Here is an 18,778-nt window from a genome sequence, read left to right on the forward strand (position 1 = left end):
GCGCAGCGCGCCCACGCCCGGCGGCCGCCGGCCGCGCAGCGCCGGCCGGCCCCTGTTCACCGTCTATTGAAAATTTGAAAATGTTCCCCCGGTATGCATTTTTTTTTTGAAATTGCTATTTCTATGCAAAGTAATGATAATGAATATTTCATTTCATTGATTTGAGCAGGAAGTATTTGAGTCTTAGTTTGCAATTACAACATTTCATAATCATAACTTAGAATGGAGAAATACTACACTAAAAAGAGTAGTGCCAAAAGTGTAGAGAGCCGGGTTGAGCAAAAAAGACCACGGATTGAACTTGATATGAGAGATATAGTTGCTGATCCAGGAGAAAGGAAGCCAATTGATGATTTTCATCATGACATTAGGGATGAGGCAAGGAGAGCATATCTACAAATAGGTCCATATAGGCCAGTTGGTCATAAGTTTCCAAAAACGAAAAAAGATGGTAAAGGCCAATCAAGAGGATTTGTTGGATCATGGTTTGATCAATTTGATTGGTTAGAGTACAGTGTAGCCAAGGATGCAGCTTATTGCTTTTATTGTTATCTCTTTAAGCCACAACAAGCTGGGTTTCATAGTAATGATACATTCACCAAAGTTGGATTTAGAAATTGGAAGAATGCAAAGAATTGTTTCAAGGAGCATGCTCAATCAATTGATGGCTTTCATAATAATGCAAGAAAGCGTGCACTTGATTTCAAAAATCAGAGGCAAAGTGTTGAACATGTATGGTCTGTTACAAGTGCAGCAGAAGAGGAGGCATATAAAGCTCGTTTAAGTATCATGTTAGGCATTGCTAGATTTCTCCTTTTGCAAGCTTTAGCCTTTCGTGGACATGATGAGTCTAAAACATCAAGAAATAAAGGGAACTTTATGGAGATGCTCGAATGGTACAGAAAGAAGGATCCTAAGGCTGCACTTGTGACTGGTGAAAATGCTCCAGGGAATAATCAAATGAGTAGTCCAATGGTTCAGAAAGATTTGGCTAGGGCTTGTGCAGAGGAGACAAGTGAGTTAATTAAAAGTGAAATAGGAGATCGTTGTTTTGCGGTTCTTGTCGACGAGGCTCGTGATGCATCTATTAAGGAACAAATGGATGTGGTTGTGAGGTATATACCTGCTTCTCTCTATTTGGTTATTTTATATGTTTTGTTTTGTTGCTTTCAAGTAACACTATTTTCTCTTTTCTCTTGTAGGTTTGTCAATGATAAAGGAAGTGTGATTGAGAGGTTTCTTGGCATTGAACATGTAGCTGACACCACATCAACTTCACTAAAAGAAGCATTGGATACTATGCTTAGAAGATATGGTCTATCTATTTCCAAGATTAGAGGGCAAGGATATGATGGAGCTTCAAATATGAGAGGACAATTTCATGGGTTACAAAGACTGGTATTGAACGAAAACCCATATGCCTTTTACATCCATTATTTTGCTCATCAATTGCAGCTTGTGGTAGTTTCTGTAGCCAAGTGTTGTGGCTCAACCTTTGATTTCTTCAATTATGTCACTTCAATCGTCAATGTTGTTAGTGCTTCTTGCAAGAGGAAAGATCAACTCCTTCAAAGTCATCATGATAAGCTTGTTGAGCAGTTAGATAGTAGTGCTATTTTTTCTGGGAGAGGGAAAAACCAAGAAACTAGTCTTGCTAGGCCTGGTGATACACGGTGGGGTACACATCACAAAACATTGGCACGTCTTATGATCATGTGGTCCTCTGTACTGGAGGTATTGGAGAATATTAGTGAAGATGGAACTGATGGGGAAAAAAAACTACAGCCTCTGGATTGATTCAAAGAATGGAGTCATTTGAATTTGTGTTCATATTACATCTTATGATTAGAGTACTGGGGATGACTCAAGACTTGTCACAATGTTTGCAAAAGAAAAATCAAAACATTGTTCGTGCAATAGGATTAATTGGCTCTGTGATGAGAAATATGAATGAAATGAGGGAAAATGGTTGGGATGCTCTTTTTGAAGAAGTAAAGGAGTTTTGCCTCCTCAACAACATAGAAATTCCTAATATGGAAGATATGATACCAGTTAGAGGTCGTTCGAGATGTCGTGGTGCTAAACTAGTGAGTTACTACCATCATTTTCATCATGGAATTTTCAATGTTGTGATTGATCAAGTTTATTGTGAGTTAAACAATCGATTTCCAGAAAGATCAACTCAACTCTTGAGATGCGTTGCTTGTCTTGATCCGAGGGATTCTTTTGCCAACTTTGAAGTACAGAAGTTAGTTGAGCTTGCTAAGATTTATAAAGATGACTTCTGTGATTATGACTGCATAAAGCTTGCGGGTGACCTTCCTATATTCATTGATGAAGTTAGAAATGATGATAATTTTGACACTTGTATTGATCTTGGTAACCTTGCTGAGAAGATGGTTCAGACTGGAAGAGATACAGTTTTTCCTTTGGTGTATCGTCTCATTGAACTTGCATTGATTTTGCCGGTGGCAACAGCAACAGTTGAAAGAGCCTTCTCTGCTATGAATATTATCAAGACTGAACGAAGAAATAAAATGAATGATGATTGGTTGAATAATAACATGATGTGCTATATTGAGCGAGATTTGTTTGCGTCGATTGAAGATGAAAAAATTCTAAAGCGCTTTCAAGGCTTAAGAAACCGTAAGATGAATTTGCCAAACGAGGGCTCAAGGTGCGTGTTGTTTACTTGTATTAGTCTATTTCAATACATAATGTTATCTTGCTTTATATAGGGCTGATATGTTGAAAATTTTAATGTAGAATTGAGGACGTCGGAACAAGTGGAAGTGGTGTTAATTCATGAAGACATGTATGGTTCTTTTTTATCATGGAAGACTCTTAATTTGGTACTTTTCTACCTTCAATATTCTATGTATTGTTTGAGTCTATTGGTTGAATTGTGCTCTTTGAAAAATATATTATATCTAATAGTGTATGGCTAGTAAGATTTTAAGCCTTATATTAGTTAGCCCGGGGCGGAGCCCGTTTCTGGATCCGCCACTGATAAGAGACAACACTGATGCAGGTCTCCACCAGGTCTAGGTAATGAGAACCAATTTGTTTACAACACACAAATTACAGAGTGAAAACCCACAAGGCTACAACACTTATAACACCAGAAAAAGGGTAACAAATATAAATAAACTAACTGGGATGCTGGAACTGCCAAAGACATACTTGGCACATTTCTTATTCTCACTATCATGATGACAAATATCAACAATCATCCCATGAAACCTCTTGTCATTTCCTACAAGTGACCCTCCAAGTGCAGCCTAGAACAAAAGCAAAGTGGCATGGTTTATGAAGGAAAAATGCATTTTTCACTTTGGTGCATGTAGTGATACACTAGACCAAAGATATCATAATGCAAAAATTAGTTTCAAGCTTTCCCTAATGCCAAAAGTAAAAAATATATCAACAACATACCTCTGTTAAACCTTGACTATCAAAAAGGAAGATGTTGGGGGATTCATTAGACAGAGACCCACGCATGGCCATAAAACTGCTTGAATTGGAGGCACGCCCAGCAGCTAGTACATGACCATCAGGGCAGTCAGGTGATTCCTGAAGATCGAGATCTACAGGATCGTCATCTAGGTAGCCGATGGATGTAACAATAGCAATATCTTTATCATATAGTCCCAAGAACCCAGCAGTAGTTGTGTTATCAGGAAGGCGCACTTGAATCTATTGATAAAGCAGTAGATCAGCACAGAATGGACATTGAATAAACAAATCAAAATGAAGGACATAATGATCAGCAGCACCAACCCTCAATTATCATTTCTATTTCTTTTGTCATTGAATTCTCTAACCAAACATGCTGAAGGGACAAATCTTGTTAGCTCTAGTATAGCACTTCCACGTGGCAGAGTTATGCCAGAGCATGCAAATAACATGTTTTCTTCTGCACAAGGTCATAATTTAAATCATTAACATTAACAGCAAAATAAAAAAATACAAATTAGGAAAATTCGTATGCATACCAGCACAATCGCCATCAAACAAAGCAAGCAAAACAACATCGGATTGACAAAGTCCTTTGTCACGTTTAACTTCATCACCAAATGGTTTCTCTTTAAAGCAAATGTGTGAGACTTCCCGATCAGGAAACATGGTGCCAAATCGTTTCTCCTCAATAGCACATAGTTTATCATCAAATTCAGCCAACGCTACCCGACTCGCTTGTACTAGTTAACAGATATGATACTCTAAAATTGTTAGTGTTCTATTAGAGCAATATGTGCACAGAAAAGGAAGCAGCAGCAAATTCAAAAGCAATACTCACATCTCAACATTCTTTTAATGGCCCGGCACATGCCTTTTGGGGATGAGCGTTTTGGGCCATCACTGCCACTTGAAAGCTGGAGTTTGTTCCTTCTAGTTCTGGTTCTCTGTTATGTTGTCACACCTCTCAGCCGCCCTCTTGTTTTTAAGGTCCTTTGTAGTCCTAAAGCAAAGAGTAAATGCAAAAGTTTGTAGAGCTATTTAGACCTCGTTGCATGATTAATCATAATGCCCCAACATAAATTGGAAGCCTTTGCTAATTTTCATTTTCACAGGCTCGCTGATACTCCCTCCGTTCCAAATTATAAGTCATTCCAACTTTCTTGGAGAGTCAAAACATCTCAAGTTTAACCAAATTTATACAACAAAGTACTAACATTCATGATACCAAACATAAAATTTTCTTTATTAAATATATTTTCATAGTATATCTATTATGTGCAATAAACCTTTGTGATCCTCTCTATAATTTTGGTCAAACATAAAATGGTTTGATTCTCCAAGAAAGTTGGAATGACTTTGAAACGGAGGAAGTATTAAACAGTGTGTAATTTGACAGGGGAAATATAGGGAACCTCATAGCACTAGATTGGAGAAGATTTTCTCACAAACGATTGTTTTTTGCCCCATGCAAAGTTACCACTAGAATCCAACCCACTGTCTCCCAACCTAACACTCTGTCAAGTTGTTAGCACCTTCTTCCTACAGACTGCTCTAGATGATAACCACCAAGCTTCTTCCTCTTCTCCGAGCCAGATGGACATCACCACCACAGCATCTGTTTCCCTACCTGTATTCCTTGCACGGCACCTGTTCCCTTCCCTCCCAGGCCGCACCGCCTGTGGAGGAGCGGAAGCAACAGACTCGGTGTGGGCAGCTTAGCAGGTGGAAGGCATTGAGGCGAGTTGGAAGTAACAAATAAGTTAGTGTACATCCGGAACAGGCTGCTGATGTTTTTGGCTATCCGGGTGTTAGTGTACAAAATCTGGGTTTTGACAATATGGAATAAACAGGGTTAATGGTGGGAAAGGATCGATGGCTACTGGGCCATTCGTGTACGATCGTGTGGTGCTGCATGAAGAAGATTTGAGTCAAATATATATGATGGTGTGAGTAATAAAATAAAAACAATGACGTTGGTGCAAAAACCGTTCCATCGGAGTGCTTTGAGAGCAATTTGGCCAAAAATATATAAGAAGCGCTCAAATAACTTATTCTTTGCGAAAATTGTAAAAAGAAAAAGGGCTCAAATTCATTGAAGCACTAGTTTTGTATGGCAATCAGCAAGTTTTGTAGGGCCAAAAACATCAGCAACCTGTTCCTAGCAGCTGGCTAAGACTGCCAGACAGTATGCAAGCCCAAACAAAACTATTTAGCAGGCCGCACGCACGCATAGTCGCATGCATGCTAGAAAGAGCAGAAAGTCCTAATGAAACAAGGAGGAAAAGGCCTGATATATGTATGGATGTTAGCTTATTAGAGGTTATTTGCAGCCTGAAATAGAACCCCATCCAATATCGATCGGCTTAGTAACTTGGTTGATGTGATGATTCGGGGGAGGTGATCAGGACTATGATGGTTAAACACTATGATTAGTAGAGCATAAAGTATACTAGTATAAACTCAATTGGAACTGCTCCTTGAGCAACTACCACCAGAACAGTAAGCAACCTAGAAAAGGAAACAGAGACGCTTACTTGTCCCCGATGCAGCAGGTGAACCGGGGGAATTGCTAGCCGTGAGATGCGCCCACGAACACCCCGTCGACGAGATGCCTCGCCACCGCTGGTTTGTACAAAGCCGGAGTCGCCGTGAACCGTGGCGCACCCGCCCGCGAGACGCCGAGATGGTTAGGGCTTGTGCAGCTTCCTGGAAACTAATGTACTGACTGTTTCGGCCCTCGGCTACCTGCTGGGCCCTAGGTGGGCCAGTATTTATAGGCCAATGGCCCGAGGCCCATTAAACTTCTTTGATTTTGTGTTGCGAAAATCAAGGAGATGATCGCCGAGTCGGGCTTCCCGTGCCGCTCAGCCTCGGCCTCGACCTCGTCGGAGCACCAGACCGTGTGGACGTCGCCGCCCAAGCAGCCGGCGGGCCGGACCAAGTTCCGGGAGACGCGGCACCCCGTGTAACCGTGTTCCGCGGCGTGCGGCGCCGGGGCAACGCCGGGCGGTGGGTGTGCGAGGTGCGCATGCCCGGCCGGCGCGGCTGCAGGCTCTGGCTCGGCACCTTCGACACCGCGGAGGGGGCCGCGCACGCGCGCACGACGCCACCATGCTCGCCATCGCCGGCGCTGGCGCCTGCCTCAACTTCGCGGACTCGGCGTGGCTGCTCGCGGTGCCGGCCTCCTAACGCCAACCTCGCCGAGGTGCGCCACGCGGTTGCCGAGACCGTGGAGAATTTCCTGCGCCGCGAGGCGGCCCCAGAGGACAACGCGCTCTCGGCGTCGTCCTCGACGGCGACGCCATCGTCCCTGCCAGCGACGATGGCAGCGCCACCGATGGCGAGGAGTCCTCTGAATCCTCTCCGGCAGCCGGGGTCTCAGCGTTCGAATTGGACGTGTTCAACAACATGAGCTGGGACTTGTACTCCGCGAGCTTGGCGCAGGGAATGCTCATGGAGCCGCCGTCCGCGGTCATGGAGTTCGGCGACGCCAACATCGTCGATGTGCCACTCTGGAGCTACTAGAACCGATGTCCTTTCCTTTCACTTGGCCTCGGCGCCATTTCTTTTGCTGTAGAGGTTACTTCTTTTGGCAACGGGACAGAGCATGTTGAGAAAAAAAGTGCCAAACTGAGCATGCCCATTCGTTTTTCTACATTAGCAAAAAAATATTTAAATTTAACGCTTAAGTTAGTTGTTCACCATCGGTTTGTCGATGCCCTCCCACTTTCTTTCTTCTTCTTTTTTATAATAGGAAAAAGCTAGCGCGCTGGGTCTACCGGAGCGCCCGGCTTGCTGCGGACCCTTTTGTACTGCTGCAGCTTAAGAACTTTCTATTTTCCTTTCCCCTCTTAAAATGTGATAACTTTCTTCTCAAGTGTCCATTTTCGATTCCGTTTACACCACTGCGTTTGTTTTGATGACGTTTATAAAACTAGATCCATGATAGATATATTTTTATATTCTAGCAACTTATGTTGAATACATAATAGCTAGTTATGCATGAAGTGTGTAGTAACTGTCGGGCATGCACCCCAAGCCCACGAGTAGACCTTGGACAGCCCACTAAGGGGCGTACTCGGATGTGATCAGAACAAGGGATAAGCGTATCCCACTCGGACTAGTCAAGTATCTGTATGGAAAACTACTCGGACCATACCGAGTAGAACTCTGTAATAGTACTCGATTAGGACTCGGACTTGTAACCCTACCCTCCCGGGTATATAAGGGCAGGCAGGGACCCCCTCAAAATAGAACAACTCCAGTTCATCCAAGATCAATACAAACTAACACATAGGACGTAGGGTATTACGCGATCTAGCGGCCCGAACTTGTCTAAATCGTGTTCCTTGCGTCACCATTGATTCCTTGATTCTCGACGACCTTTACCACACAAAAGACCACCTAGGGTAACCCTTGACGGGTTGCCGATCTAAAACACCGACAGTAACTTATGTATAAATTTATAATAATGTACATAAATTGCTACATTTTCTTGCACCCAATATAATTACGTATTTGAGTTATCTATTTAAGCTGTCTTATTTGTCTATGTATATAGGATACATTAGCTCCGAAGAAGCTATTACATTGACTCTATGTGAGTTATAATTAATATAACATATAAGGTATCACATGTTCTCTGTATAAATCGATACTAACAAGTGGACAACAATTCAGTTCCACCAGACATACAATACAAGTTAATACTATGTATAACATAAGTTGCTACATTCCTAAATAGTTTGTATATAAGTTGCTACTATGTATACAACATAAGTTGACACTTGCATAAAATGACTTTAAAATATATTTAATGTCTAGTTTTGTAGATCTCATCGCAAGGAACACGATGCTTTAAACGGATTTGAAAATGAACACTCGATGGAAGAATTATGCTCATTTAATGAAAATACAATCATTTTCCCACGTTGATGTCAGTGATGACCTCATACAACTCTACCAACTCTCTTTGCTCGTTTTATTTTATAATAGCTCCACTCGTATGGTCTCCTCGTTTCAGTTTTCAACTGCATGCATGTAGTAGTAATAAATAAGCCGCGTGCATGTGCTAATTAAGGTCGCACGATTGGTGGACTGCGCGACCGGTCACGACTTAACTTGTTCCTTTATGGTATCCGAGTCACATTTGATCATATTTATCTTTATCAACACCTTCCCTCCTATGTTTATCAAACATTTTCTAGACTATCAGTCGGTCCTGTCTTCTCCAGCACATAAGGACAGGCTTCAGATGTCATCAGTGACGACGACGACGATCGGTCGTCGGCCATTGGAGGTTGATGAGTGCCGTCCTGTTGCTAGCTGCTTCCTTGACTGCCACGCATCACGGATTGTGTGTGACATCACACCTTACATCATCTTGCAGTCCATGCTGCACCTGCACTCTAGCTAGTAACCAACTTACGCACCACACAGCGTGTCGCGCAGTACGAGGGTCCTACCGCAGGTGTTGGTGTTGGTGTTGTTGCCAACTTACATTTGGTAACTGCTGCTTTCTTCACAATGTCGATCTTGGACAGCAACCTGAAAGTACAAAATATTATCGCTGCTGAATACTCGATCAGCCTGAGCAGTTTTTAATTACGTGATGGGCAAGCCACATTAGTCCAGAAAATCACGTGCTCCATAGTCTTGGGCTCTTGGCGCACCAAGATTTCTTGCACACGAACGTGGTATAAAAGGGTTACGCACTCTCTCTCTCTCCCTCTCTCTCTCTCTCTCTCAGAGTGTCAGTTCACAGTCACTCGATCGCTCCAGATAACAGAGGACCGTAGCTGCGCTGCACACGCACACAGCTGATCGAGTGAGCTTGCGACCAACCATGGCCGACAGGTCAGATTCAGAGCAGAGCATCCACGTCCTGTTGCTCCCGTACCCGAGCCAGGGCCACATCAACCCGATCCTCCAGTTCGGCAAGCGCCTCGCCGCGCGCCGCGGCGTCCGGTGCACGCTCGCCGCGACCCGGTTCGTCCTGAGCCAGAGCCACCCCAACCCGTCCCCGGGCGACGGCGCCATCCGCGTCGCCGCCATCTCCGACGGCTGCGACCGCGGCGGCATCAGGGAGGCCGGCGGCGCGGACGCGTACCTGCCCCGGCTGGAGGCGGCCGGGTCGGAGACCGTGGGCGCGCTCCTCCGGTCGGAGTCGGAGCGGGGCCGCCCCGTGCGCGTGGTGGTGTACGACGCGTTCCTGCCGTGGGCGCGGCGCGTGGCGCGGCGGCACGGCGCGGCGGCCGCGGCGCTCTTCACGCAGCCCTGCGCGGTGGACGTGGCGTACGCGCACACCTTCGCCGGACGGATCAGGCCGCCGCTCGCCGGCGGGGAGCCCGTAGAGCTGCCCGGGCTGCCGGCGGGACTCATGCCGGGCGACATGCCGTCGTTCCTGGCGGAGCCCAGCGACTACCCCGCGTACCTGGACCTGCTGACGAACCAGTTCAACGGCCTGGACGCGGCCGACCACGTCCTCATCAACTCGTTCCACGAGTTGCAACCACAGGTATGTCACCACAGCTATCATCAGTTCAGTCACTCGCTAACAATATCCTGGACAAGGTGATCAATAGATCGTCGTCGTCATCTTGCAAGGAATCGGATTACATGGCGTCCACGTGGAGAGCCAAGACGGTGGGTCCAACCGTGCCGTCAGCCTACCTCGACAACAGCTTGCCGGACGACACGTCCTACGGCTTCCACCTCTACACCCCGCTGACGGCGACGACGAGGGCCTGGCTGGACGGCAGGCCACCGCGTTCCGTGGTCTACGCCGCCTTCGGCAGTATTTCGGCGCCCACCGCGATCCAGATGGCCGAGGTGGCGGAGGGCCTGTGCAACTGCGGCAAGCCATTCTTGTGGGTGGTCAGGGCATCCGAGACGGCGAAGATCCCTGAGAACTTCGCCGAGAAGGCGAAGGAGAGGGGCCTCGTCGTGACATGGAGCCCCCAGCTCGAGGTGCTAGCGCATCCGGCCGTAGGTTGCTTCGTGACGCATTGCGGGTGGAACTCGACGACGGAGGCGCTAAGCGCCGGCGTGCCAATGGTAGCGATGCCGCAGTGGTCCGATCAACCCACGAATGCCAAGTACATTGAGGACGTGTGGCGAGTGGGCGTTCGGGTGCGTCCTGACGAGGAGGGCGTTGTCAGGAAGGAGGAGGTTGAGAGGTGTGTGAGGGAGGTGATGGATGGCGAGAGGAGCATGGAGTATCAGCAGAATGCTACTGGATGGAAGGAGAAGGCTAAACGAGCTGTGAGTGAAGGTGGCAGCTCCGATAACAACATCGTGGAGTTTCTTGGCAAGCTGGGATGGAATAGGAGTTGAATAGAAAATTTCAATATTCTGATTTTGCACCTGCCATCTGTCCCAATAGCTAGTCTCTCTTCGTGAAATTCTATCTGTTGTTGAATAATGTGTGCCATTTAAATGCAATAATAAATGGAAGTCGATGTCGGGAAGTCTTTGCTTACGTGCCAATTTCTGTTGTTGAAATTCTGTCTGAACCGAATGCATGGCCGTACAAGCAGCGTTCTAGACGTTGAGGCTATTACTAGTTCCTGTGGAGGAAACCATCACCTCTGGATCATCATAACACATCAAATTTTGACACATAAATGCAGTAAGCACTTGAACAAACTAAAGATTGTTAGAAAATGCCAGAAAGATTGCCGGCAGCGGCGATCGCGGGGGCGTTCGTGAGGCAGGATCGCATGAGGGTCCTCCGATTCGCCCGTATCGTCGATCTCGCCGCCGCCATACGGTACCCTCCTTCCCGTCATCCAGCCCCCTTCCTGCCTTTTCTCCGTCTGCTCACTCTCCGTTGCTCGGCGCGTGCGGAAATCAGAAGGCCGGGGGTACTCGTTTGCTTACTGTTCCGTTGTAGTGGCAGTTGCTCACGGAGCAGCAGTTCGAATACAGAGTACTCCCTGCAAGCAACATCTTCTTGTATCGTCTCAAGTAATAAAATATGTGTGCACGTTTATTGGATAAACATATATGCAATGGATCAGGTCAATTTGGTACTGGTTTTGAGCACATGCTCCTTCGTAGTACAATTACTGAGAAAAACAGAAAGGTCACAAGGTAGTACTTTATACTGTTTTAGTGTTCCAATTGATTTTGGGGCATTATTATGATCAAACCCTACAACGAAGGCTTAATTGATCCACGTACTGATAAGCATATTCATTTACCTTTCTGCTTCAGGACTGCAAGAACCCTGAGAAACAAGGGGCGGGTTGATTGCACAGGAGGTGTGAGCCGGGAGCAGAGAGCCATCAGTACAAGGAACAAACTTGAACTTCCGGCCTATGCTGTTGGAGTATTAGTTCTCTTGTTCTGCTCATTCAGCAAGTAACATATCTAACGGATCTGTGGTGCTATTGCTAACCTGTTTCTAGATCTAGCAAGTAATAATTGACAGACATGCATGTCTAGTATATACGTAATATAAGTTGGACTCGTGTTACTGTAAAAAGTCCCAGAAAAAATTATAAGGTCACAAGGAGTACAAAGTTCAAAGTTAACGGCGAAAGAGGAGAAGTAATCTTGTGAATAGCTCATGGAAATCCTGCCGGCACTGTCTTTCTCCTCCATGACCCATACGCCATCCTTTCCGATGTTTTGCGCATCCATAAGGGTAAGCACATTGATGTTGGCTGTCTTATGTGCTGAGCTCGAACGCCAGAAATGTGACTTTTGACGCACAGAGAGCAATCGTGACGTGTGCTGCTTTTGCTTAGCCGCCGGACACTAGGACATAAAAAAAGAATCTTGAAACTACTCACAGGACAAACGCTAATATGTCTTTATCATACCATGATCTTGTTCACAATGCGCCTGATCGATCTAGGCAGCTTTTATGCATGTCGCGTAGCACGCGAGTCCTGCTGTCGGGTTGTTTTACAAACTGACGATGATACGGACAACCAGACAATATCAATCTCATTTTACTTATTACCACGTAGCCGGCCGCGCACGCAGCTGAGTGACCAGCCATGGCGGAGCCAGACTCGGAGCACCGTATCCACGTCCTCTTGCCCCCGAACCCGAGCCAGGGCCACATCAACCCGATCCTCCAGTTCGGCAAGCGCCTCGCCGCGCACCGCGGCGCCCGGTGCACGCTCGCCGTGACCCGGTTCGTGCTCGGCCAGAGCGGCGGCGGCGGCCAGCAGGAGCCCGCCACGGGAGGCGGCGGCGCCGTCCACGCGTGGGCCGGGCTGGTGGAGGCGCCGCTCGTCGGCGACGAGAAGCCGCTCGAGCTGCCCGGGCTGCTGGCCGGGCTCAGGCTGCGCGATCTTCCGACGTTCCTGACCGATCCCGATGACCGCGCGTACCTGAACCTGCTCGTGAACCAGTTCGCCGGCCTCGACACGGCCGACCACGTCCTCGTCAACTCGTTCTACGAGTTGCAGCCTCAGGTATAATCATCGCTGCCTACCACAGATACATGCGTCGATCGATAAGGTTCACTGAAATCGTTTGGGCATATTGCAAGGAATCGGAGTACATGGTGTCTGCTTGGAGAGCCAAGACAGTGGGCCCAACCGTGCCGTCGGCGTACCTCGACAACCGCTTGCCGGACGACACGTCTTACGGCTTCCACCTCTACACCCCTCTGACGGCGACGACAAGGGCCTGGCTGGACGCGAGACCCGTGCGCTCAGTCGTGTACGTCTCTTTCGGCAGCCTCGCCAAACCAGACCGTGTCCAGATGGCCGAGATGGCGGAGGGGTTGTACAACAGCGGCAAGGCCTTCCTATGGGTTGTCAGGGCCTCGGAGATCTCCAAGGTACCTGAAAACTTGGCAGACAAGGCCAAGGAGAGGGGCCTCATCGTGACATGGAACCCTCAGCTCGAGGTGTCGGCGCACCCGGCTGTTGGGTGCTTCGTGACGCACTGCGGGTGGAACTCCGCGATGGAGGGGATGGGTGCGGGTGTGCCAATGCTTGCAATGCCCCAATGGTCTGATCAGACCATGAACGCTAAGTATATTGAGGACGTGTGGCAGGTCGGCGTGCGTGTGCGCCCGGATGAGAGAGGTGTGGTGAGGAAGGAGGAGGTCGAGAGGTGCGTGAGGGAGGTGGGCAGAGGAGCGTGGAGTGCATGCAAAACGCTGCCAATTGGAAGGAGAAGGCCATGCGCGAAGGTGGCAGCTCCGACAAGAACATCCTAGAGTCCATCAGCAAACTTGGTTCGAAAAGTGTAACCAACAACTCGCTAGACAAAGTTAGCAATAACGGGGTACGTTCTTGCTAACTTTGTTCAAACATTTTCATCCCTGTCCTCTCGCGCAAAATGTAAGTAAGAACAATAATAATGTTATACGTACGGCTGTCTTCTGAGGATCTTGGACCATGCATCTAAATGACCTAACTAATAACCCTTTGTGTTCGATGATGGATTCTCCGTGGAACAGACATGTATATATCCCATCAAAGAGAAGTAGCCAAATTAATACACAGCAAGCTAAGACATCCAAAAGACTATACTGTATTAGGCTGCGACCACCTTAGTCAATTATGGTGTCTTCAATTTTTTGTCGGTTCTCCACATGCAATTAGTACTCGGTGCGCCAAAAATCATCGCGAAGCTTGTGTCATGTATCACCCACATTGATTCATCATGAGCCGACACGCGAAACCTAGCTGCAACCCATCAGTGATCCATTATCCATACGCAGGGGCGGAGGAAAGAGTTAGCGCCAGCCCGTTTCTTCTGTAATGTAGTGCATGGTAGGGTGGTCCTTGATGTTGGACTAGCCCATCTCCGTCGTCCCTGTCTATTCATCCAACCAACTGAATTTATGTTTGAAAGGAGGCAGGAGAGCTGCTGCTATATTAAAAAAAAAAAGTCCGACGGGCCGGTTACAAACACTCTATACAAACTGTACACTCACATCTCAATAGCGGCAAAGGAAAACTCCACGAGGGATACTACTAAAATCAAGTCGCGTAAACGAAATATTGTAAGTGTTTAGCTCCCACCGTGATCCACACTGCTGTCTGGTCTTTGATGCAATTGACTATTCGATTAGCTGACGGCTCCTTGTGCCGGTATATCCTCTGATTTCTCTCTGGCCAAATTTCCCAAAGGACGAGGATAATTAGACTACGCAACCCTTTTCCGCTAGCCACCGGGGCGGCCAGTAAAGCTATCCACCAACTATGTAAGGAATCATGCCTGTCCCAACGGCTCGGGTCAATGTTCGGACACCTTATCCATGCACTCATCTTGGTCCAGATTGTTCTTGCAAAGTTACAGTCGGCAAAAAGATGATAGCCGGTATCCTGCGTCGTGTTGCATAGCACACACCTTGGGTTACTGGTCCATCCCCGACGTTGTAGTCGGTCCGCTGTCCATATCCTGTCTTGTATAGCCAACCAACTGAAGAACTTGCACTTTGGAGGCGCCCATGTTTTCCAAATTAGATTTTCAAAATTATTCGTCGTGGACCCTATGAATTGTGCTCGGTAGGCCGACTGTGAGCTATGCTTCCTGTCTGCCGTGAGCTTCCATGCGATGGTGTCCAAGAGATTCGGTCTTAGCTGCAGTCGGCTGACCTCAATCCATAATCGATGGTACTCAATGAAATGTGCCACGGTGAACCCTCGATGTAGAAGGCTTAAGTCTCGTATCCATGTGTCACCTGTCACCGCATCATACAGCGTCTTGTTCTTCCTTCTGGAGATGTGAAACAGGTTCAGCGCTATGTCCCTTAGCCTTTGTCCACTTACCCAACCACTATCCCAGAATGATATTTTCTTGCCGTCTCCAATTGTAATCGTGGTTGCCGCAGCAAAAAGCTTGCAGTCAGCTTGGGAGCAAGGTATCTCACGTCCCTCCTAGGACAGCTCTTCATTCATCCAGTCCTGCCAAAGCCAATACAGATGTAAAGCTCTAGAAAACTTTCTGAGGTGTAATACTCCTAGTCCGCCCGGTTCCTAGGCCTTGCTGACCGCGTCCAATTCACCTTGCACTTGCCGCCTGTGATTGGCTCTGTCCCACTTATAGGAATTGTTTCCGCTTAGCATCAATGGTCTTCATTATTTCTTTCAGTACTTTGAGAGCCGTCAGTAGATAAACCGGTTGTGCGGTTAGGATGGATTTAACCAATGTGAGCCTCCCGACTAATCAAATTCCTTCCGCTCCAATTGCTTAGCTTGCCAACTACCTTGTCCACTAGCGGTTGGAAGTCGACCGCCTTCAGGCGCACTGTGGACAGTGGTAGGCCTAGATATTTGATTGGGAAGGTGCCACACCTTGCCGGTAGATTTTCCAGTACCTCGCTCAACTGTACACCTTCACAACAGATAGGGACGGTTGTTGACTTGCGGAAATTTGTTTTGAGCTCCTTTACTTCTCCAAACATTTCCAAAATGTTGACTAATACATCTATTTCCACTTTTCTTGGCGCTATAAACATTGCCGCATCATCTACATACATTGAAATACGGCATGACGGTGCCTGTCCACGTAGTCCGCTAAGGACTCCCATATCGGTTGTCAATTGTAATAGCCTTTGTAGCGGGTCGATCGCTATGATGAAGAGGAGCGGGGACAGTGGATCGCCTTGCCATAAGCCTCTGCCATCCTTTATAGGCAGATTTGGGATGCCATTTAGTAGGATGCGTGCGGATGAAGTGGACAGTATGGCTGCAATCCAGTGACACCAATGTGTGGGGAAGCCCAAGTGGTGCAGAAGTGATAATAGGTAATCCTATCGGATGGAGTCGAAGGCTTTAGCAATGTTCAATTTGAGGAAGACGGCTTGCACTTTGTTTCTACAATATCTTCTAGCTGTGTTTCACACTGTTATGAAGTTGTCATGAATACTCCATCTCTTAATGAACGTACTTTGGCATTTGGAGACAATTGAGTTCGTGTGGTTGTAATCTAATTGCCAGAACTTTCGTGATGATCTTGATGAATGAGTGGACGAGATTTATTGGCCTGAAGTCCTATAGTGTTCGCTCCCTCTTTTTTCGGAATTAGAATTATATTAGCTGTGTTAATTAGTTGGAGGTTGTTGCACCGAAGACAGTAGAACGCGTTTACCACTGCCATTACATCTTGTTTGATGATATCCCAGCATGATTTTAGGAATAAACCCATGAATCCGTCTGGCCCTAGAACTCTATCACTCATCATGTTGTGGATGGCTTCTTTGATTTCTTCTTCGGAGAATGGACTAGAATGGTGAGTCCAGTGAGGATAGATCATGCTGGTTGAAACCAACCGAAAATAATCCTACTTGACAAGCTTATTAGGTGGAGAAGCATTGTCGATCACCATCCAAGTACAAAGATCAAACACATCGACAATCAAGAACCTGAAAATGAAAACCAAACCAACAAAGAAACAATCAGTTGCGCCCGTCGTGTCCCAATCTTATCATTAATCACAAAGAACCTTTCGCTCTTCCATCACTCCGCGACATCGACCACATGCTATTAAGTCGCCAATGATAAGTAGAGAAGAAAAAAAAACATCCTCCACTGTCGTAATTCTGTTGATCATCACAAAGAACCTCTCGTCCATCCTTTGTCCTGTGCTATGGACCACGTGCACATTATTAAGCACCTAATGACAAGGCTAGGGAAGAAAATAGTGCCCCTGGACCTTTCAGCTCTTTCCAATTGAAACATTACCATTTCTCGTTTTACAAATAGCATATATAAATGCTATATTTGTAAATAGAGGCAACGGCATGCGTGCAGGCTGCAGCTGTAAGCAAAGCTTCCTCGCGCTACCGACAGCCAGTGGGCAATGGCGGCCCCCGACAAGAGCAGCATCCACGTGCTCCTCCTTTCCTTCCCGTCCCAGGGCCACATAAACCCGCTCCTCCAGCTCGGCAAGCGGCTCGCCGCCCACCGCGGCGTGCGCTGCACCCTCGCCGCGACCCGGTTCGTCCTCGGCCAGAGCAGGGAGCCGCAGACCGGCACCGTCCACGTCGCCGCCTACTCCGACGGCTGCGACACGGGCGGCTACGACGAGGCCGGCGACCCGCAGGAGTACCTCGCGCGGCTCGAGTCGGCTGGGTCGGCGTCGCTGGACGAGCTCCTCCGCGCCGAGTCCGCCCGGGGCCAGCCCGTGCGCGCCGTGGTGTACGACTCGTTCCTGCTCTGGGCTCCGCGCGTGGCGCGCCTGCACGGCGCGGCGTGCGCGGCCTTCTTCACGCAGGCGTGCGCGGTGAACGTGGCGTACGCCCACGCGTTGGCCGGCCGGATGGACCTACCGGTGGCGCCGGGCGGCAAGGCGGTGCCGGAGCTGCCCGGCCTGTCGACGGGACTCGAGCCGGCCGATTTCCCGACGTTCCTCACGGAGCCGGACGGCGGCTGCCGCGCCTACCTTGACCTGGTGCTGCAGCAGTGCCAGGGGTACGAGGTGGCAGACCACGTCCTCGTCAACTCGTTCTATGACCTGGAGATCGAGGTAATTATGCTAGTCCATGCCGGTGACCCCCTCCATCTGTGCTGGGTTTTTTTTTTTTTGAAAAAAATGGCCGAGGTGTTGTTTGATTTGCAGTTTGAAATTTGACAGGAAGCTGAGTACATGGCGTCGCGATGGTGTGCCAAGACGGTCGGACCAACCGTGCCGTCGGCGTACCTCGACAACCGCCTCCCCGACGACGTGTCGCACGGGTTCCACCTCTACACTCCGATGACGGAGGAAAGCAAGGCCTGGCTCGACGCGAGGCCTGACCACTCCGTCGTGTACGTCTCCTTCGGCAGCCTCGCCGCGCCCGGTGCAGGCCAAATGGCCGAGGTGGCGGAGGGGCTCTACAACAGTGGCAAGGATTTCCTGTGGGTTGTCAGGGCCTCGGAGACTTCCAAGATACCTCAGGGTTTCTCTGACAAGGTGAAGGGGAGGGGGCTCTGTTGGGATACGAGGTAGGCTACGCTAGCGCAAAACAAAATTTTCTACCGCGTATAACCAGGAAGAGCTGCCGTATAAGGATCACGGGATTACCACTCGACGCACTACTGGTGCGGAAGATGTAGATATGCGTCGGTGCAGTGAAGACGATCACGTAGTCGTGCGTAGTCGATCAACGTAGTCGTACGTAGTCGATCACGTCCAGCAGCTCCTCAGCAGCTCGTCCACGTGCACAGCAAGATCGCCTCCGGTGCCGCGGCTCGTCGTCGGCTCGTCGTGGCTCGTCGGCGGCTCGTCGATGGCTCGTCCAAGTGCTGCAGGCGCAACACCTCCAAGGTATCCACACGTGCAGGGAGGAAGCGTCGCAAGCCGGACTGCTAGATCCGCGAGTTGCAACAGGCGAGGGCGTGGGAGGCGCGGCAAGTCTGTT

The 18,778-nt window shown here is 48.3% G+C and overlaps 3 protein-coding genes and 2 pseudogenes across 3 annotated transcripts; all 5 read left to right on the forward strand.

Annotated features, from left to right (window-relative positions):
- Nucleotides 1-1,805: 1,805 nt before the first annotated feature.
- LOC101767928 lies at nt 1,806-2,920 on the forward strand. The gene is made up of 2 exons (XM_004957313.3): nt 1,806-2,677; nt 2,767-2,920. The coding sequence occupies exons 1-2, from the start codon at nt 1,806-1,808 to the stop codon at nt 2,807-2,809; spliced, it is 915 nt and encodes a 304-aa protein (XP_004957370.3). The 3' UTR covers nt 2,810-2,920.
- Nucleotides 2,921-6,002: 3,082 nt separating this feature from the next.
- On the forward strand, nt 6,003-6,984 carry LOC101765220 (annotated as a pseudogene).
- Nucleotides 6,985-9,185: 2,201 nt separating this feature from the next.
- Nucleotides 9,186-10,931, forward strand: LOC101768333 (UDP-glycosyltransferase 74F2). Its single transcript, XM_004957314.3, has 2 exons — nt 9,186-9,976; nt 10,066-10,931. Exons 1-2 carry the CDS (start codon nt 9,305-9,307, stop codon nt 10,792-10,794), a joined length of 1,401 nt encoding a protein of 466 aa, XP_004957371.1. The 5' UTR covers nt 9,186-9,304; the 3' UTR covers nt 10,795-10,931.
- Nucleotides 10,932-12,281: 1,350 nt separating this feature from the next.
- Nucleotides 12,282-13,800, forward strand: LOC101768736 (annotated as a pseudogene).
- Nucleotides 13,801-17,131: 3,331 nt separating this feature from the next.
- Nucleotides 17,132-18,412, forward strand: LOC101769548 (UDP-glycosyltransferase 74F1). Its single transcript, XM_022824635.1, has 2 exons — nt 17,132-17,904; nt 18,013-18,412. Exons 1-2 carry the CDS (start codon nt 17,239-17,241, stop codon nt 18,364-18,366), a joined length of 1,020 nt encoding a protein of 339 aa, XP_022680370.1. The 5' UTR covers nt 17,132-17,238; the 3' UTR covers nt 18,367-18,412.
- Nucleotides 18,413-18,778: the final 366 nt, after the last annotated feature.

This window comes from Setaria italica, chromosome II, assembly GCF_000263155.2.
Source record: "Setaria italica strain Yugu1 chromosome II, Setaria_italica_v2.0, whole genome shotgun sequence".
NCBI lineage: Eukaryota > Viridiplantae > Streptophyta > Magnoliopsida > Poales > Poaceae > Setaria > Setaria italica.